Genomic DNA, 20,579 nt, shown 5'->3' with positions numbered 1-20,579 from the left:
TTGATGTTGGAGTTTGCTGTTTTCCTACTTGTACAGACATTTGTATGTTAACCTACTTTGTTCAATTACTCCTGCCTGAGGTGTTATGGTATGTTGGTTAAGTCCATAGTCTTGGAATGCACTGAGCTGGAGGTAGTGAGGTACAGTAAAATGTTGAGATAAAAATAATTCAAATTGAACCATCCATCATTTTATACACATTTATCTACCTCAAAAAAATATAAAATAATTTGCAAATTAAAGTAGAATCCGTCTGAAAATGAGCTAATTACAATAAAAAACCACACAGAGTCAACTAATGATATGCCCTAGATGATATAATAAATATTATAAAACAAATTTAAATGAATCAAATAAAAGATACCGTTGACTCAGTGGTTTGGGGGCTTTTGGGATGTGTTGCCCACTTTGCCCAGTCCATAATCCATACCATAATCCATAACCTGGGTATGTGTGAATGTACGACCAAATGGCAGGACTAACAAAAGTCCAGAGTATCTGTAGTGTTGTCAGATCTTAAAAACACAAACACAGGAAAAATACAAATCATTGTTGACAGCATCACTCAGATGCACTGAATGTCACATGTACAAACACCTGTTTGTTGCCGCCCTTAATGTCACGTTGTGCAAAAGGATGTTGATGAGCAGTCTCACACGTGCAGTAGGAAAGTGGAAGGCAGGATGGTTCTGATGTCCTCCTCCATCTTCTGCCATGTCAGTTTCTGCTCTGTTGGAAATCATCCTCATGTATTTCTCATCAGCCCACTCTGTTGTCCTTGTTTCATTCTGTTGTTGTTGCATTTGTTGTAATGTGGTAATCTTTACTTTATAAATGATTATTTGACAGAAAATCATTCAATTGTTTGTCACTTTTAAGCATAAATGCAAAGAATTTTCAGCTTCTCAGAGGTGAGGATGTGCTTAATTTTTTTGTCTTGTGTGACAAAAAACTGAATGTTTTTTTTTTTTTTTTAAACAAGTAATATGAAGACACCACCTGAAGTTCTGTGATTGGCATTTCTGTCAATTAAATGAATATGTGCAGATTACCTTTTTCCTTTCTTGTCAATCATCCAAATCATGGATCATCATGGCTCAATCAAAAAAGATTAACCTATTTTACTTTTAATGGGAATTGGATTCAAGTTATTGTAAGAATATTCAATAATAAAGGGTCATTTTTTTGTGTTTTTATGTGGAAAGTGTCTTTTTCATGTAACTGGTATTTCAAAGGCTTTTATACCTGGTTCTTATTATTGTTTTTTTTTTAACACTATTTTAAAAAATAGTATCCTATTTTTAAAGCTTCAATCTTAACATATCTGAATACAATTTTCAATACTCGCCTTGTTGTTGTGCCCATCTCTGTCGTGTTTGTTGAGGCTGAATAATGGCTGCATCTGCCTCTTTTGTCTGAGAGAACTGAGAGAGGAAGTGGAAAGGGTCTGACCTTCGGTCCTACTCCTCTTCATCACCCTTTCTCTCATTCTCCTCCCCCTCCTCTTGTCATTACCTCTCATTCTTTAGCTGAAAGATAGAAATAAGGTATGTTGGCCATTTTCTGACTGAGCAGCACTGCACGACTAGGCATTGCAATAAGGAGAGGATTGTGTGTGTTGGAGAGACACAGAGAGCAGCTTGTGAGCGTATGATGTAGGAGTTGAGTTTGCCTGGCAACAGGTGGAAAGACTGTCTTGAGATGGTTGATTTGACGGTTGGCAGTATGATTTGAGCTTTTCTGCTGCAGTTCACACCTTTTCTCTGTCTCTGCCTGCACCTCCTGCATCCTTCATCATCCCATGCCTTTTGATGAGGCATGGATCACTTTGACCCCGCAACTCATAAAAAGTCAGTCATAAAAAATGCATAGAGCAATTAAAAAGGCCTCAGGATTGACGTTGTCATGAAAATAATGCATGGTGAACCACACAGGTTCACTAAATTCATCCTCCAATTGATGTGGTTCACATTTCATTTGTTGCACATGGTGTTACTTGTGCATTGTGTGTTTGTTGTCTGTGTTTGTGAGGAGTGGCCAGAGGATGATTACCACCTGATGTCAGAGGTTGATGTGGGCGAATGAGTAATGATGAGGGGGGTGGAGGCTGGACCAATGGCATGATGACATGCTTGCTGGAGCAGATTGTTTCAGTCACCATGGAAGGGGAGCTCAGTTAGAGGGTCAGTGGGAGAGTATGTTGACTCAAAGGTGGCTGAAAGTTGTTATGCTCAGTAACTCAGAGATGTTCCAGAGAATTCTGCACAGCAACTAATAGGGCTGCACGATTATGGCCAAAAGGATAATCACGATTATTTAAATAAATATTGAGATCACGATTATTAATCACGATTATTTATTAATTTTAGGGATCTTTTTTGTCAACATTTAGTGCTACATTCCGGCTCATGTACAAATTTAGCATCAAACTTAACAGGGTTCTCCACCTGATTTTGGTGCATCTTCTAGAGGCAAAATGCAATGCAAATTGCATTGGTAATTGCACTGTAAAACTGGTAAATTCAACTGTCTTTGGGAGTTGGGTGGATAGGGTGTCACGCTGACTTGATGCTGGACAAGGACGGGAAGTAGCAACGCCATTCCTCTCAGCCTTTATAGTAGAGATAGACCGATATAGTTTTTTCAGGGCAGATACTGATTATTAGTAGTCAAGGAGGCCGATAACCGATATTTGAAGCCAATATTCATTTGCAGTAAAAGTGAAAATATTGGTGTCAAAATTTTGAATAATACAAACTCCAACACTTAACTTTGTTGAAATGCCTTTAAGCATATGCATCAGAGCCAAAATAACCCAGTTTTAAATTGATCTCTTATTGGCCCTCGGATTAAAAAAAAAAAAAAAAAAGGCAGATGCCGATATGCGTCAAAATGCCGAATACCGGCGCCGATAATCATACTGTACTTTGGTGTTTTTTCATGGGGTTAAACAACTTAAGTTCTTGCTTAACATCACTTGCCTTAAACCGGAAATACCTCCAAAGAACTGATGACGAGCCGTTTCAGGGGACTGGTCTTTCAGTTTAACGAGTAACTTGCCCTCTTCCTGTTTTAGCATAACAACAAGCAGCGTTCAATACACGACTGAGTGTTCGTAGCCAACATGACAAGTTTGCACAAACAGCACTTTGAAGACGTAACAGATATATATATATAGAATATATTATATACTATATACACTCACTGGCCACTTTATTAGGTACACCTGTTCAACTGCTCATTAACGCAAATATCTGGTCAGCCAGTCACATGGCAGCAACTCAATGCGTAGACATGGGCAAGACAATCTGCTGAAGTTCAAACTGAGCTTCAGAATGGGGAAGAAAGGTGATTTAAGTGATTACGAACGTGGCATGGTTCTTGGTTGAGTATTTCAGAAACTGCTGTTCTCGTTGGATTTTCACGCACAACCATCTATAGGGTTTACAGAGAACGGCCCAAAAAAAGAAAATCTCCTGAATCCACAACATGTCAAACCTTGAAGCAGATGTGCTACAGCAGCAGAAGACCACATCGGGTGCCACTCCTGTCAGCTAAGAACAGGAAACTGAGGCTACAGTTCGCACGGGCTCACAAAAATTGGACAATAGAAGATTAGAAAAACGTTGCCTGGTCTGATGAGTCTTGATTTCTGCTGCGACATTCGAATGGTAGGGTCAGAATTTGGTGTAAACAACATGAAAGCATAGATCCATCCTGCCTTCTATCAACACTTCAGGCTGCTGGTGGTTTTTTGGCACACTTTGGGCCCCTTAGTACCAATTGAGCATCGTTTAAACGCCACAGCCTACCTGAGTATTGTTGCTGACCATGACCATCCCTTTATGATCACAGTGTACCCATCTTCTGATGGCTACTTCCAGCAGGATAATGCTCCATGTCACAAAGCTCAAATCATCTCAAACTGGTTTCTTGAACATGACAATGAGTTCACTGTACTCAGATGGCCTCCACAGTCACCAGATCTCAATCCAAACGAGCACCTTTGGGATGTAGTGGAACCGGAGATTCGCATCATGGATGTGCAGCTGACAAATCTGCAGCAACTGTCTGATGCTATCATGTCAGTATGGACCAAAATCTCTGAGGAATGTTTCCAGCACCTTGCTGAATCTATGCCAAGAATTAAGGCAGTTCTGAAGGCAACCTTTTGCCTTCACCTTGCTAGTACCCGGTTGGACCCGGTGTAGTATATAAGTATATTTTGAGCTCGTAATGAACAACAAAGAAGCATTCACGGGGACAGCTACATATTCTCTTCCAGTTTTCAATAGCTGCTGTAACTATGACAACCACAGACGCATACGGCTGAAAGTTCAAAGTTAACGCGGTCGCTCGTTGAACCGAAACACCGGTCTCTGTTGTTTACTCTTCCACTCTAAACTGCCTCTGCAAGGTAGGCGCTCATGACATGACATGCCAGCTCGCCCAAAAGTGAAGCCAAAACCTCTCGATCGCCCCCTTGGGGAGTGGCCATTAGTTTAGGGAGCTCTTGATTTGATATGCATCTCAGTTTTCTGTGGGCGAAGCACGCAATTTATATGTCAATATCGTTGTCAATCAATTATTTAATCGTGAGAAGCCAAAATCATGATCGGGATTAATATTCAATCAATTGTGCAGCACTAGTAACTAACTATGTAGAATTATCTGGAATGTTTCTTCCAGTTCAGGCTGGAGACAATTAAACTAGCAGGAACTCTGGAGGAGATGAATGCACTTAGAATTACATTTGAATTATTCAATTTAATCATTTTCACTCCCAGTTTCCACAAAATTATATTAGTTTCCCTGCTTCAGGGATAGGATATAACCAAGAGAGACATGTTTTGCATTTGCTTTGGCACCAAAATCAGTGTCAAAGTAGCTAAGTCATTACACACTAGTTTTTACCTTTTACTATCGTCAACCTATTCACTACAACTGACAAATCATATTTATGAGTTTGCACCACTCCAAAAGGCTGACAAGTCTTCAACTGAGTGCTCCCCTCCCCGCAGAATTTATTGTATTCAGTTTGATGTTTAAATGTGTACATATTTATATCTTCAGGCATGTATTTAATTTTATTTAAAAGGGTCACTCAACCAGCTTCACACATGTTTAGTTGACTCATTATGAGGGCACACACACATGCACACTTAGTATAGAATAGACCCCATGAGAGCTCAGACCAAAGATTTTTGAGACAACTCTTTTTACATTGCGGTGAAAGTTGGAGAGGTGTAAAGTGTTGAGCTAAAGTGCTGATGTCTTCATCTGCTACTCAGCATGTAAAGTAACCAGTGGCTGTAAAACTTAAGGAGTGTTTCAACAGCTAATCAGCTAGATGACCATACCGTTTTTATATGTTCTTGAAGTCAATTTCTGGAGTATCAGAAAATTCTGCCTTTTTTATTGACCTGTGCTTGGAAAAAAAATTATTACGTACTATTTGTGTTTCAAACTGGGGCATTGGTTTTTGAAAGGTGTTGGCTTTTTCTTTAAAATTAAATTAAATAAGTTATATTGTCAAATCACATCAGAGTTGTAGGAAAATACTTCAACCCACAGGCAGTCAACTTTTTTTTCATTGTTTTTCATTCAAAATAGTTAATTTAGGTTGCAATGAGTTATGGGCTTTCCTGGATCACATTAAACAAAGAGGCTAATTATGATCAAGAGAGTTGTAGAGAAGGTAATAATGTAATAATTCCAATAAGTCAACTCATATTTTAAAGAGAATGAGTTATCACAATTATTTACAAGCATAATATTACTGAAGTCAGAATATTCCATATTTATACTGCTTAGAAACAAAATATATTACTGCTATCATGGATGATGACGCACATCAGACTGGAATTAAGTATTTAGTTTTAATTAATATGGAAGTTTGCTGTTTTCCTACTTGTACAGACATTTGTATGTTAACCTACTTTGTTCAATTACTCCTGCCTGAGGTGTTATTCATGTTGGTTAAGTCCATTGTCTTGGAATGCACTGAGCTGGAGGTAGTTAGGTACAGTAAAATGTTGAGATGAAAATAATTCAAATTGAACCATCCATCATTTTATACACATTTGTCTACCTCAAAAAAAAAAAAAAAATTTGCAAATTAAAGTAGAATCCGTCCGAAAATTAGCTAATTAGAATAAAACCACACAGAGTCAACTAATGATATGCCCTAGATGATATAATAAATATTATAAAACTAATTTAAATGAATCAAATAAAAGATACCGTTGACTCAGTGGTTTGGGGGGTTTTGGGATGTGTTGCCCACTTTGCCCAGTCCATAATCCATACCATAATCCATAACCTGGGTATGTGTGAATGTACGACCAAATGGTAGGACTAACAAAAGTCCAGAGTATCTGTAGTGTTGTCAGATCTTAAAAACACAAACACAGGAAAAATACAAATCATCGTTAACAGCATCACTCAGATGCACTGAATGTCACATGTACAAACACCTGTTTGTTGCCGCCCTTAATGTCACGTTGTGCAAAAGGATGTTGATGAGCAGTCTCACACGTGCAGTAGGAAAGTGGAAGGCAGGGATAGGATATAACCAAGAGAGACATGTTTTTTTGCATTTGCTTTGGCACCAAAATTAGTGTCAAAGTAGCTAAGTCATTACACACTAGTTTTTACCTTTTTTGTGACGAACTATCGTCAACCTATTCAATACAACTGACAAATCATATTTATGAGTTTGCACCACTCCAACAGGCTGACAAGTCTTCAACTTTAATGCTTCTTAAGTTGACTCTGACTGCTCTCCTCCCCGCAGAATTTATTGTATTCAGTTTGATGTTTATATGTGTACATATTTATATCTTCAGGCATGTATTTAATTTTATTTAAAAGGGTCACTCAACCAGCTTCACACATGTTTAGTTGACTCATTATGAGGACACACGCACACTTATGTAGAATAGACCCCATGAGAGCTCGGACCAAAGATTTTTGAGACAACTCTTTTATGATTGCGGTGAAAGTTGGAGAGGTGTAAAGTGTTGAGCTAAAGTGCTGATGTCTTCATCTGCTACTCAGCATGTAAAGTAACCAGTGGCTGTAAAACTTAAGGAGTGTTTCAACAGCTAATCAGCTTGATGACCATACCGTTTTTATATTTTCTTGAAGTCAATTTCTGAAGTATCAGAAAATTCTGCCTTTTTTATTGACCTGTGCTTGGAAAAAAAATTATTACGTACTATTTGTGTTTCAAACTAGGGCATTGGTTTTTGAAAGGTGTTGGCTTTTTCTTTAAAATCAAATTCAATAAGTTATATTGTCAAATCACATCAGAGTTGTAGGAAAATACTTTTTTTTTTCATTGTTTTTCATTCAAAATAGTTAATTTAGGTTGCAATGAGTTATGGGCTTTCCTGGATCACATTAAACAAGGAGGCTAATTATGACCAAGAGAGTTGTAGAGAAGGTAATAATGTAATAATTCCAATAAGTCAACTCATATTTTGAAGAGAATGAGTTATCACAATTATTTACAAGCATAATAATACTGAAGTCAGAATAATCCATATTTATACTGCTTAGAAACAAAGTATATTACTGCTATCATGGATGATGACACACATCAGACTGGAATGCAGAGAGATAAAAAGAGGTCCCACTTGAGGGAAAAGTCAGGATTTATCTCACAGACTGGCCTAGTTTTTAAAATACCAAATATCTGTACTGGAACTGGGAGGGTTTGAGGGGACTCCCTAAAGGCTTCTACAGGTAGGGTTACTGAACTGCTCCTGCAGTGAGCTAGTTCAAATTACTGTCAGTCATTACTAGAAAAAACGTGCCTTACAACACAAATTTAAGCCAGATACAGGGATTTTAACATTATTCCTTTACAGATGAAAGTTTAAACCTGGCTGTAAAAACAGTTCTACTAGTAAGGTCTTTAAGTCGGTTGCACCTCTAATCATCCTCTGGATCACTGTTGGGTGTGTCGACTCTGTTGCACTTGGCCACAACAGCGACATGTCAGTGACTTGCCAGCAATGGCTTCATTTGGAAGGTCTGTATCTCTGTGATGGTGCAGCAATCAAAACTGAAGCTGCCCTGTATAGAGATGCGCTGTTACTGGTCATGTTGTCAATATCAAATGTATAGGTAGTTATTTGTCTCGTTTTTGTTTTTATGTGAGGCAAATGGCTGGCAATGTGTTTGATGCCAACCATCAAACTACATTTCTGTGAAGACATAGTAATGACATAACAATAGAGAAGCAAAATCTTGTCGGTAATTTCAATCAACCAATCAATCAATTTTTATTTATAAAGCCTCAAATCACAACAAAGGTTTTCTCATGACAATTTACATATAGCGCAGGTCTATACTGGCTCTTTGTTATATTATTTACCCCAAATGTATCCACCAATGAGCAAGCACTAAAACTTCCTTTTATTAGGCAGAAACCTCAAGCAGAACCAGACTCATTGGTTGACCGCCGTCTGCTGCAACCGGCTAGTTTGAGAAAGTGGAATGATAAAGGGAGCTGTATATTTTTTAGGTTTCTTTAGTTAAAAAAATCTCTATTGACATTAACCAATTTAAGCCACTTTCAAAATTATCTGTCCAAACTGGGATTTTCTGATGAGTTCATTGAAGCTTCAAAAAAGTAAATTTATGCATGGAAAGTGTTCTGGTCTGGTAATATCACCACTTACATGTATCAGAATATTCTGGAAACTTAACACAACAATGCTCCCACCTAGCCCAGAGGTTAACAGTTACACATTGTACAGGTTGGACGTTTATGGGGATCAGTAATTAACCATTATGTTCATTATGCTAAGTAACTTCTCAACACTTCGCAACAGTATTAAAAGTAATATTTTACAGGCTTCTTGCACCAAGCAAAGACTATGGTTAGTACTGTACCCAGACTTTTGCAGACACACTCCAAACACACTAGTACTTCAGTGTCACTTTATTTGTAAAATATTCACATATAAAGTAATTGGCATTGTTGTTGCACTGACTTCACAGAGGCTCACCGCACTAACAAACACACAGTTTATTTAGTGCACATGCATCATGCTAGAGTCAAAGCCCTTACAATAATCACGATTCTTTGCACTTAAACTTAACTTGATGACACAAACACAGGAACAGTTTTGTTGCTTAATTCTGTCAGTTTGTTAGTCCATTCATAACAATGTTAATGAGCTGTAATTTTCCATTCAGGCTCCAGAGAGGCTTATATACTAGACACAAGCAATCAACTTAAAACAGCACACATAGAATCTAGCAACGCACACACCCACCCACCCACCCACACACACAAACACATACACACATACACACAGGCACAGACTGTAGTAAAAGCTGAATGGCACAACAGTGCACTCCACAGCTGGTTTGCAGGCATATTCAGCCATTGACAAAGCAGCAGAAGCAGTTCTTGTGCAGAGACAAATCCGCTGATGAAGCTGTCCGTGTTCAAAATCTCAGTTTGATTCCTTCATCTCCTCGATGGAAGGACTCATTGTTGGCTTTTCTTCCATATTACAGAATGGTAAGTTGTGTGATGCTTAATCAGGTCTTATAGATATATCATAAATGCTAAGTTGATCTGGATCATTCTGAATTTTACAGATGCCAGCTTACAAAGCAGTGCAAATGTCAAAACACCATTGTGCTGATAATGGCCTCACCCAATGTTACCCCCAACTTATCCAACTTACTTTTTGTTAACCAACCCTTTTGCAGTAAAGATATAAAATGTCTCGTGAGACAGTCCAGCCCGCCTGTTTTCCTACTTTCACCCAATGACACATGACACTCAGCCTATGTTACAAGATCTTCAAGCCAATACCTTGTGTTAGCATGGTGGATATGTAATCAGGAACTACTACCCCCCCCCCCCCCCACACACACACACACACTTTCTCTTCCCTCTTTCTTGTTCCATTCTACTTGACAAAGTGCAGGGCCTCAGCGGCCACCACAGAGCCTTTGCTGCTGTCAAGACTGGTGACTAGCTTAAAGCCTGATCTAAGCGCTAGCATTACTGTCTCTAGTTTAAGACAGTCAAGTGTGCACAAGAATGTGCTGTCCTCCTTCAGTACCAGCCGCGAGCCTGGCTCTGACTTGATGAAGTGTCGGAACTGGATCACGTTTGATGACACCACAAATTCTTCCGGAAAGCCATCCAAGCGGCTTTTGGAGATTTGCACAAGCCTCCCTTTGATCTTGTCAAGGAAGGCGGCATCACTGCAGTACACCTTAAGGCCTTGAGACCTCTCATGGCTATCCGTCACCTCCAAGAAGGCAGCCTCCCGCTGGGCCGCCCTCTGACTTTCCCACTCAACCACAGCTTCCACCAGTTCAGTCAAGCGGTAAAAATCTGCCTCTCGTCGCAGGAGCCCTGCCTCCCGGAAGTCGTCAGGCAGCTGGAGCTCTCCGGTTCGCAGGTAGTTGAGCACATGGCGAAAAACTGGACCATCTCTATCAATGAATGGGTTGCCCATAGAATCAGTGTGTTGAACTGGCTTCTTACCGTTGGCCAGTTCTTCCAGAAAGGAGCCCTGTTGCTTTGCAAGGGTGGTCCGGTGGGCAGTGTATAGAAAGCCCCCTACGTTGAGAGTGATGGTGCCTGAAGAGGGCTTCTTGAAGCTCTTGCTGGGCTGCAGCAGGTCCGGGTTGATGTGCCTCAGTTCACTTTCCATCCTTCTGAGGTTCCATTCCATTCTCCAGTCACCCTCTCCAGCCTCGACCCAGCCTCTACTGAGCTGGTGTGGTTGCGGAAGAACTCGAGTTTTTTTCTTCTCGAGTGGATCTGGCTGTGTAAGTCTGTGGTGCAGCTGAGTAAAATGAAAAGGTGTTGTCAGCTGTTGTGGTAGTGAGAGTGAATGTGTTGGAGAGTGTGTGATGGTGGATGGCTGAATGCTGTCTGGAAGAGCAGCTACTGTGAACTGGGAGCTGAAAACAGACTGGCTCTCTCTTCTGCTCGCTGTCCCTCCTCCCTCTCTCTCGCGCTCTCTCGCTCTTCCTCTCTTTATGTCTCTCTCTCTCTCTCTCTCTCTCTCTCTCTCTCTCTCTGTAGGAGTGGGTGGGCAGACAGCGTCACATGCAGGGAAAGAGAGGGAATATGTGAGCAAACAACCGAAGAATATGGACTCCAGGAACTCTCTATTTTCTGTCTTTCTCTAATTATTTTTGATAAAGTGCAGAGCTGAGACCAGAAATAAGCACACACAGACACACACACACACCCTGCTGTCACCAGATGGAGGGGGGAGGGGGGTTGCTTTATAATTGTTGTAGTGTGAAACTGTCTCAGCTTGTGTGAGTCTGAAAATGAAACTCCTTTTGCAGCCAAATCCATCTGTTTATCACACAGCACTACATTTGAACTGACTCTGTTTATAAAGGAGTCCAGTTTAATTAAAGGGTCTACTGTCATGCTCATCTCTGTTTATGACAGGGAGAAGTAGGTTGCTAGTCTTACTTATGTAAATGAAAGCAACAGGGAAAACATTTATGTAAATGTCCTGTTTGCTTTCTTGCAAGGTAACAAGCAGCCCTCTGTTTCAGGGAATGCTTATGCAGTGATTGCTTGTGTGTTTTTAATGGGCGGTGGCTTTGGGTCCCGTGGAGGAAATGGACCAATTACAGTCAATTGTGGTCTGGTCATGAAGGATTTGAAATGGTTAATGCTTTGGCCTGTAGCCCCCCGCTCAGAGAAGCTGCACTAGACTCGTAATTTGGTATAAATTCGTCATGTACCTACACTGCGAGTGTATTTTGCATGGCAGTGTTTGTCCTAGTGCAACTGCAGATGTGTCAAAATCCCATGTCAAAAAAAGTAGAATATTTTGTATGATTGGATAACATTTTTGTTTTTTGACTTGTTACAGAGGTTGAGGAAGGAAAAGAATGTGTACCCTCGATTATTGTCCATAGTCTTCAGGTGGAACAGTCTGGCAGTTTTAGTTTAGAGATGTGTATGTAACCTCCATACACGCAGTAACAAATGCTCCTATGTGAAACACTCTGTACTCACATTTACTTCTTATCATTTCTCAGACACACACAAACAAAAAGAGTCGGTTGGACAGCCTGCACGGTTAATTTCCGTTTATGCTCGATTCCGACCCCAACAACAACTTTGTTGTAAAAATATTTCAGTCCAGATGGTTTGTAACCTATTTCAGATGTTATTTTACACCACAGAGGCAATGCCAGTTAATTTGCATAATTTATCAGCACTTGCACAGGAGTCTGGCAAAGACTAAATACCTGGATTGTGGCAGTGTTTGTCACTGCAGGGCAGTAGAGACAGTGGCCTTGTTGTGTAAGGATGTTAAGTATGTCTGATACTACTCAGCGGCAAGAAATGTTTATTAAGGCATCCATCTCACTTAGAGGGAAGGTCTATAGTTTGTTGTAAAGCTTGTTTTTTGGTGTTTTACTAATTACACTCTGAAAGGCATAATATTTTGTCTTTTGGACATGAACAAACATAAAGGAGAGTTATGACACGGAACAAGATTATTTAAATTCACAATAAGTACCTAAAAGAGCGGCTACTTATGAAGTATCGACATGGTTTAGGTATGAAAATCTGAGTAACTGTACTTTAAAAATTATACTGCAGACAGGTCCCAATATATATTTTATCTTTTGTTACATTCTTAATTGAAACATGTTCTGTACTGTGATATGTATTGTTGTCTGGATATAAAATGACCTATATATACAATTTAGTTTGATTGCACAGCCCTGTTGTCAGGGTACGGGGATGATAGAATATACAAGATGAGATTTTGGGCAGTTAGTATAGTTTATTTCCCTGCGGTCCGAGTTTCTATGTATTCATTTGCACACTTAACAGAAAACGGTGGATTCTGTTTTTTTACCAGTGCTGCATGCAGGTTAATTCAAAGTTTGGTTACTTTTGGATTACTTCTTATTGTGTGCCTCAAGGCACCAATGTTCCCCATCCGGAGGAACTCTTCTTTATTAAACAGATAAAATAGGCGTTGTGTTCCTTTTGGTGGCCCATATTTTAATGGACTTTACAAGATATTCTTTTCTAGAGCCCGACCGATTTATCGGTCAGCCGATTTTATCGGCCGATATTAGCATTTCGCAGATATATCTGTATTGGCGTATATGTCTTCTGATATGCTCCGCTATTAATGACTTTAATTTTTGCATTGCTTTAAGAGAAAGTCATTAGACCTCCTGACGAGCAGAGGGGACAATGATAAAAGCATTATCTTCCCCATACAGAACGAAACATTGTGAACAACAATCTACCCGCATCTAAACTGCGCAGACTAGATCCCGTGTGCACAGTCTCACTGTTTTAATAAGCCATCGTCGTTACGATGTTACGGTGTTACAGACAGAGCAGAGCAGAGAGATAGCCATGTCACCGGGATGCTACATTTTGACTGAGCAAACTGCAAACTGTTGGCTGAGCTCCAAACCACTGCCCCGCGATAGACAGTCCATAGATAGTCCAACATGTCCCAAACAGAGCAGAATAATAAGAATAGAAACACCCAAAGGGCAGATCCTCTGCAGATACAGACGCCATCTCACACTTCTCCTGGATTATGATGTTGATTAAGAGAATATTTAATATGGACAATCCGGCTCATTAAGCCTTTTATTATTATATTATTATTAACAGTATCAGAATATCAAATGAGCTGGTCTGTGTTTAGTGACTTTTATCTTCAGCAGCACTGTGTGAAGGTGGGAAATTAAAAACAAGAAAATCATTTTTTGTTCCTACTTTTCTGTATTTTTGTGTTATACTCCTATTTAATTTGATAATGTATTTGGTGCTATTTAAGTAGCTACAGAAACACTGTTTTATGCAAATGATACAATAACTTTTTTGATTTGGAATTGTATTCTTTTTATATCAGAAACATTTTGAACACATATCTGTTAATTATAACCATATAATACCTACAGTAAACACAAGTTTATTGTCACAGAAGAATTCTCTTTATCGGAAACAGCTAGATCAGTTTTGTTACATTTCTGAACAGGTTATCAACAAGTTGCTGCTCTGAGCTGGTGCTGTAAATGAGGGCGCATTGCACAGAAAATGACTGAAGATTCATTTTGAGTTAACCACTCAATTCAAACATAGTAACTGCAGAAATATTTGATGCGGGATACTGCAATCAAATACTGCTTTTCTTTCTGTGTCTGCGTGCGTGTTTATCTGGGAGAAGATCCAGGAGTGACAGCTCTCTCAGTCTCCACGGCGATTTTCTAATCATAACTGATTAGTGGTATCATCATCAACAACACTCAATTGGAATTGCAAACGAGGCCAAGATGCAGCAGAGAGGATTGTGGGAGGTTTGACCTGCTTTCTGCCTCCTGTTCATTAAAACTGGCTCATCGAGGACGATCGTTATCTTCAAAGTCAGGGAGAATCTGTTTGTCACAGCTGTCCCTTTATCAAACTGACGTTTGAATGAAATTTCCAAAAACGCTACTAGCACGGACTCCCCTTCCCTCTTAAAGGTGCTGAATTATTCATAGTGCTGTTCTAAGAGCTTGTGGTGTAACATGGAGTCACTGACTGCTGTGAAGCTGGCATGGCAACCACTTAAAATAGGGTCTTGTATGAGCTCATCACTGACAGTCTCTTGCTTTATTCATTATAGAGGTCTATCTACTGTATAGAGTCGGATTATGCTAAAATAGATAGAACTGATCAGATATCGGTTTATTTTCAATAATCTGGCATTAATGTCAAATGATCAACATAATGTTTTATGGTCTCTATAAATATTGAATTATATATATATTAATGTTAGTACAAAATATAGTTATTCAGGATGTTCAAAACCTATAAATAACTTATAGAAAAAACACATATAGATATAAGACATGAATATTGAGAGTAAGTATTATGCATCATTTTTTTTTTTTTTTTAATAACAACCAGTGAGTTTTTAAAGGTGAGTAATGGACCCTCAGCTTCCAGTCATTTCTTTGAAGCCTATTTGTTGCATATGAATGCTGGTAAAATCTAAATGAGTGGGCTGAATGCACTTACAGACATAGGGAAATCACTTCAAAGTTAATGAATGGAATCATTAAATTTCCTTAATGAGGCAGCCTCTGGGCTTGGTAGAGATGAGCTCTAATGGAAAATTATATTTGGAGATCCAATCAGTGACTTCAACCCTCCTCTCTTAATGCTTCCTTGTTGTCATCATATACGGACAAAACTTGTGTGTGTGTGTGTGTGTGTGTGTGTGTAGAGAAAGACAAGAGTTAATAGTCTATTTTACCTGTCCTGTTGTGTTGGACCTGATGGAGTAAGGCAATCACATACAGGACATTTTATTGCCAGTTTCTGTAGAGACTCGTATGAAAGGACCAACTTGCAATAATAGCATCTATGAAACAACTATGGAATACTAACAACTTTATGTATGCACATAAACAGAAACAGTCTTTTAAAGCTGTGCTTACTTACATTTTTGTAATATAAATCATTAAACTGGGTGTACATACACAAGCCTGATTTCCACACCTTTGGAAGGTGTCTCATCTCATCTTAGGTGTAGAGGAATAATGTTGTTATTGCTATAAAGCTGAGACTTTCATCTTTACGACATACAGAAAACCCAATGCATTTCTACATTGAAGCGACTCTAAATTATGAAGCAGGCCACAGATAGGTAACAGTAGCTATGACATTAGCATGCTTAGACATCTTCTTGCTTGAGAAATATCTAAGTGGTTTATAACTCTCGTTTACCATGATTTTTGGATGTGACTTTTTGCTGTGTCATCAGCAAAATTGGTGACAAGAGCATAAAGTTCTTCTGAATTTTGCTCTTGTGCACCAGATCGATGCATTTTTTATTTTAAATTACACAAAGTTTTCTTCTGGGGGAGCATGCTCTGGGATACCCCTAGAAGCTCCAAGGTCAACCCACCATACACTGTACAGTTTGTTCATCATTAATGGGCAACAACTTGTACAATCTTTTTTTTAATGACATTCCACTTACTTTTTCCATCTCTGCCTCAATATATCACTTGTAACTTCTTCTACACTACATGTTTACTACTTGTGTGAAAGATATGTGAGGTGAGCGTTATTTTAATAAAGAGTTGTTCATGTTGTGTTTAAAATAAATTACATGTGCATGGCGTTTGCAACGCAATGTTTATACATGCACACATGTATTTTCTAAACTTTTCCTGAGCGCTACAACAGCCACAAAACCAAGAAAATCACAATTGGCATTATAACTAAAGGGTCAACTATCAGATCTGAGTCAAGATCAGAGGAAAGACTGTTCTTTTAGAGAAGCAATGAATCATCCAAAAAAGTCTTATTGGAGGCTGATCCCAGAGAGAACCAGGGTTGCATGAGTAGCCTGAGGCTCAGAAGCAGCTTATGCGTCTTGTCAGATCTTGTGTTGCAAAATTCTATGATTTTTTTATTTTGTAGGCACTGAATGGAGCGTACAGTTTTGAAACCTCAGAAGATCTGTTGGGCTATAACTCTTTTAAAATACTGAAGAGCAGCACCCATATTGCATGCTGATGAAGGTCTTTGACTGACATTTGTATTCATTGCTCCAACTCTAGTATGTGTAGGCTCGCTGTGTTTGTGGTTGATATACAGTGAGGCACAGATGAGGAGGGATAGTTTATCGAGAGACAGTGATGGTGGATGGAGACCTGGTGGGCGGCGAGCTGTTTGTTGTGTTAAACATTAGGAAGGTCAGAGCTTTGTGGAAAAAGGCCTCGGAGAAGATGAGTGTGAGGGGGTGGACGAGTTACCTCCTCACCCTCGCATCTGTCTCTCTTTCTCTACTGTCTTCACTCAACCGTTTTCACTTCTCTACTCTTAAAGAATAAGCTGAATGTAATACATTTAAGGTATTAACATGTCTTTAATATAGCTTTTAAAGGTCTAACCTTTTCCATTTATCTATGATATGTCCCCTATTTACAATTATAAGACTTCCTTTGAATAGTTTGAAAAAAAAAATGCTTTTACTGTTTTGTGGTTAATGTTGTCCAGTTTTCACACTTTTAATATGGTAACTTTGTTCCTCTACTTAAACAGCTGGTTTGTTTTGGTGTCTTTACAGACTGATATACAATAAATGGGTCTCGATACAGAGAAAATATGGAAGCATTACCAAAAATCATTGTACCATCAGAAATCAGTCAGCCTCTGATTTAGTTTCACTGGAGCATCTCTGTACTTCAGTTCTTTTGTCTGGTTGCAGATTAGAACTTGAAGACAAATTGAGGATTTCTTTTGGAGATGTTTTATCTCTGGCTGAAAATGCTGTGCATAATTTCTTACACCCACAACAGTGAACCAACAACGATGGTTCTTTTGTGGTTCTTTCCTCCCATCATGTTCCTCCCATCAGCTGGGTCATTTGTGTCAGAGCAGCGTCTGTGAAGTGTAAAAATGTATTTGAATGCCTATATTTTTTGAGAGTTAATTGAGTGTAACAGATCTTTTCTTTTATACAAATAGCAAAAGCTCTTTTATTAACATATTTGAAGCTCCTGTGAGGAGTTCTTTGCTCCTTATGAAACAGACTGAAATTAAATGTGATTCCTTTCTATGACCTACAAAAGCAAACCAGACCATCAGCGACAAGATTGATTATTTCTATAAAGTTATAATGCATGCTGCCTTTGTTTACATTTTCCAGGGCAAAAATTTAAAGTGAGTGATACATATGACTATTAAAAAAAGCAGGATGACAAGGGACAACCCTGGTGGAGGCCAAAACGCACCAGGAACGTGTTTGACTTTGTGCCGAGAACTGGACACAGCTCTTACTCTGGTTATACAGAGACCGGGTGACTCGCACCGACGGCCTGGGTACCCCATACTCCCGCAGTACCTCCCTTAGGACCCCCCCGGGGAACACGATCATAGGCCTTCTCCAAGTCCACAAAGCACATATAGACTGGATGAGCAAACTCCCATGCCTCCTCAAGAAGCCCTGCCAGGGTAAAGAGCTGGTCCACTGCTCCACATCTAGGTCGGAATCCACATTTTCCCTCTTGTATCTGAGGTTCGACGATCAGCCAGAGCCTCCTTTCCAGCACCCTGGAATAAACTTTACCCGGGAGGCTGAGAAGTAATATACCCCGATTATTGGAACACACCTTCCGGTCCCACTTTTTAAAAATAGGAACCACCACCCCAGTCTGCTATTCCACAGGTACTGTCGCAGACCTCCACACGACATTGAAGAGCCGTGTCAGCCATGACAGCCCAATAATGTCCAGCGCCTTTAGCATCTCAGGGCGAATCTTATCTACACCTGGTGCCTTGCCACTGAGAAGCTTCTTGACTACCTCACCGACCTCTGCAACAGATTTAGATAAGGCTTTCCCTGGACCTTCAAACTCTGTCTCCTCATCAGAGGACGTTTTTGTTGGGTTCAGGAGATCCTCAAAGTGTTCCTTCCACCGTCTGACAATATCCCCAGTTTGGGTCAGCAGCTCTCCACCCCTGCTGAAAACAGCTTGAGCAAATTCCTGCATCCCCCTCCTGAGTCGTCTAACGGTTTGCCAGAACTTCTTTGAGGCCAACCGAAAGTCCTTCTCCATAGCCTCCCTGAACTCCTCCCACACCCATGGACAAAAGCCTGGCCACCAGACGCTCGCCAACGAGCATACCCCCAGGTCTGGCTCCAGGGGGTAGCCCTGGTGTCCCTGATCTGGGTCAGGTAGCTGTTACACGCTCTTGCCTCTTCATAGGGGGTTTTGAACTGCTCTTAGTCTGGTCCCTCCCCTGGGACCAATTTTCCTTGGGAGACCCTACCAGGGGACAACACAGCTCCCAGGTTCAGGGACTCGCAAACCCCTTCACCACGTTAAGGTGGCGATTCATGGAGGGGAAAAGCAGGATGAGATTTTTGTTAAAGACCACTGCTCAAGCATGTTCGGGACAAAATTAGCGAAAAGAGATTTGACGTACAGCTTTGTCCACAGGGGGTGCCAAAATCAACACAAACCGAAAGTTCCTCACAGTAGCTTTATCAATGACAAACATAGTGCTATAATAAATCGACACAAAGTCTCTAGTCTATGTCCTGTGCTTCTATTTTTATTGTCTAAAGGTTACCAACAGGTTAGGATTAAGTAGGGGGGGTTATATTAGATATTGTATACTGTTTATTTATATTTTATTTATTGGCAACTTACATTATATGTGATGCTCTGGATGAATTCTTTCTGTTTTTTTACGAAACCTCAGGACTTATATGTAAATGAATCAGGTCTGTTCTTACTGTGAATCATCACTCAGTACCATCTATACTCAGAAGATAGTAGCATCTGTCTGCACTGCTTGTTCGTGTTTTGACATTGTGGTATATTCAGGCCTCTGCCTACCCATCATGTCATAATCTCAATTACAGAGTGAAGTGTGTGTGTGTGTGTGTGTGTGTGTGTGTGTGTGTGTGTGTGTGTGTGTGTGTGTGTGTGTGTGTGTGTGTGTGTGTGTGTGTGTGTGTGTGTGTGTGTGTGTGTGTGTGTGTGTGTGTGTGTGTGTGCGCGCGCGCGTGTGTGTGTTTTGCACAGCTAAAACCAAGAGCAAAGTGCATACAGGTTATCTCTGCAAATGTGGATCGGCTGTGGCTCAGAGGTAGAGCGGGTCATCTACTTGAAAGAAATCCTCCAAGTGGCTACACTAAAAGGTATTTTTGGAGGAGCAAGAGTTTTTTTTCATCTGATGGAGAAGAACATGTTATGAAGCTCTGAATGAGGTGCGTAGGAGAATAAGACAGCTGAATGTCTGTGGAAGGTGTGGACCAAAACATTGATAAAGAGTTTTATAGTGAAGCCAACATTCAGGAGTCTATTTATCTCAAGTGTTCTCCCACACATGGAAGCCTTGAGCTACACATGGTGTGGTCAATCCACATCCCATTCTGGTTTTGTCTCTCAAATATGTGAGTATGTGTGTCTTTCTATGTTAATGAATGCATTTCCCTCCTTCATGCAGTGTACTCCTGGATGCTGGGGGAAAAAAAGACTTCAGTGTCAGGAGGGAAACAGTCCTCATTTCTTTATGGCCTCTATTGCCCTATTTAGCTGTGACTACTACACAGCAGTACACTACTCTTATATAGTCAGTAGTCTGTGCATGTGTGCACATGTTTCTTGTGTGTGGGTGTGTTTTAGACGTGTTGCTGGCAAGTGCTCTGGCACCAATAATTGCACATAATTGCATCCATTTGTGGCAAAGATGAACATTAGTGAGATCTGTGACACGTACTGCAAAGCATTTGTTTCCGCAAGATAGACGGACACTTGATGGAATGTTGCGTGACACGTGATGTCAGGTGGCGTGTGATAGTTACTATGGTGACCGTGGCAGTTGCACCTGCATTTGTTCAGCCTTGATTAACACTGAATACATCAAGGCTTTTTTTTATTTTTTTTAATCAAGTGTTGTGATTTTTTGTGTTAATGTTGCCATCCTATTCTGTGAAAAAAATAGAACAAAGAAAAAGACAAATTGATCCTACTGACAAACTGAATGTTTGAATTTAAAGCTTGATAATGTA

The 20,579-nt window shown here is 40.0% G+C and overlaps 2 protein-coding genes across 2 annotated transcripts in view; one reads left to right on the top strand and one right to left on the bottom strand.

Moving 5' to 3' along the window:
* LOC138592874 (general transcription factor IIF subunit 2-like) overlaps nucleotides 1-20,579 on the top strand; it is a 48,959-nt gene that overhangs the window by 15,724 nt on the left and 12,656 nt on the right. The window lies entirely within an intron of this gene.
* On the bottom strand, nucleotides 8,938-10,984 carry kctd4 (potassium channel tetramerization domain containing 4). Its single transcript, XM_069663765.1, has one exon. The coding sequence runs from the start codon at nucleotides 10,713-10,715 to the stop codon at nucleotides 9,939-9,941; it is 777 nt and encodes a 258-aa protein (XP_069519866.1). The 5' UTR covers nucleotides 10,716-10,984; the 3' UTR covers nucleotides 8,938-9,938.

This window comes from Semicossyphus pulcher, unplaced genomic scaffold (assembly GCF_022749685.1).
Source record: "Semicossyphus pulcher isolate SPU_LCO1_2020_fin unplaced genomic scaffold, fSemPul1.0.p SCAF_15, whole genome shotgun sequence".
NCBI classification, from domain to species: Eukaryota; Metazoa; Chordata; class Actinopteri; order Labriformes; family Labridae; genus Semicossyphus; species Semicossyphus pulcher.
Note: the sequence above shows the minus strand (reverse complement) of the source record. Positions and strands in the feature narration are given on the sequence as shown.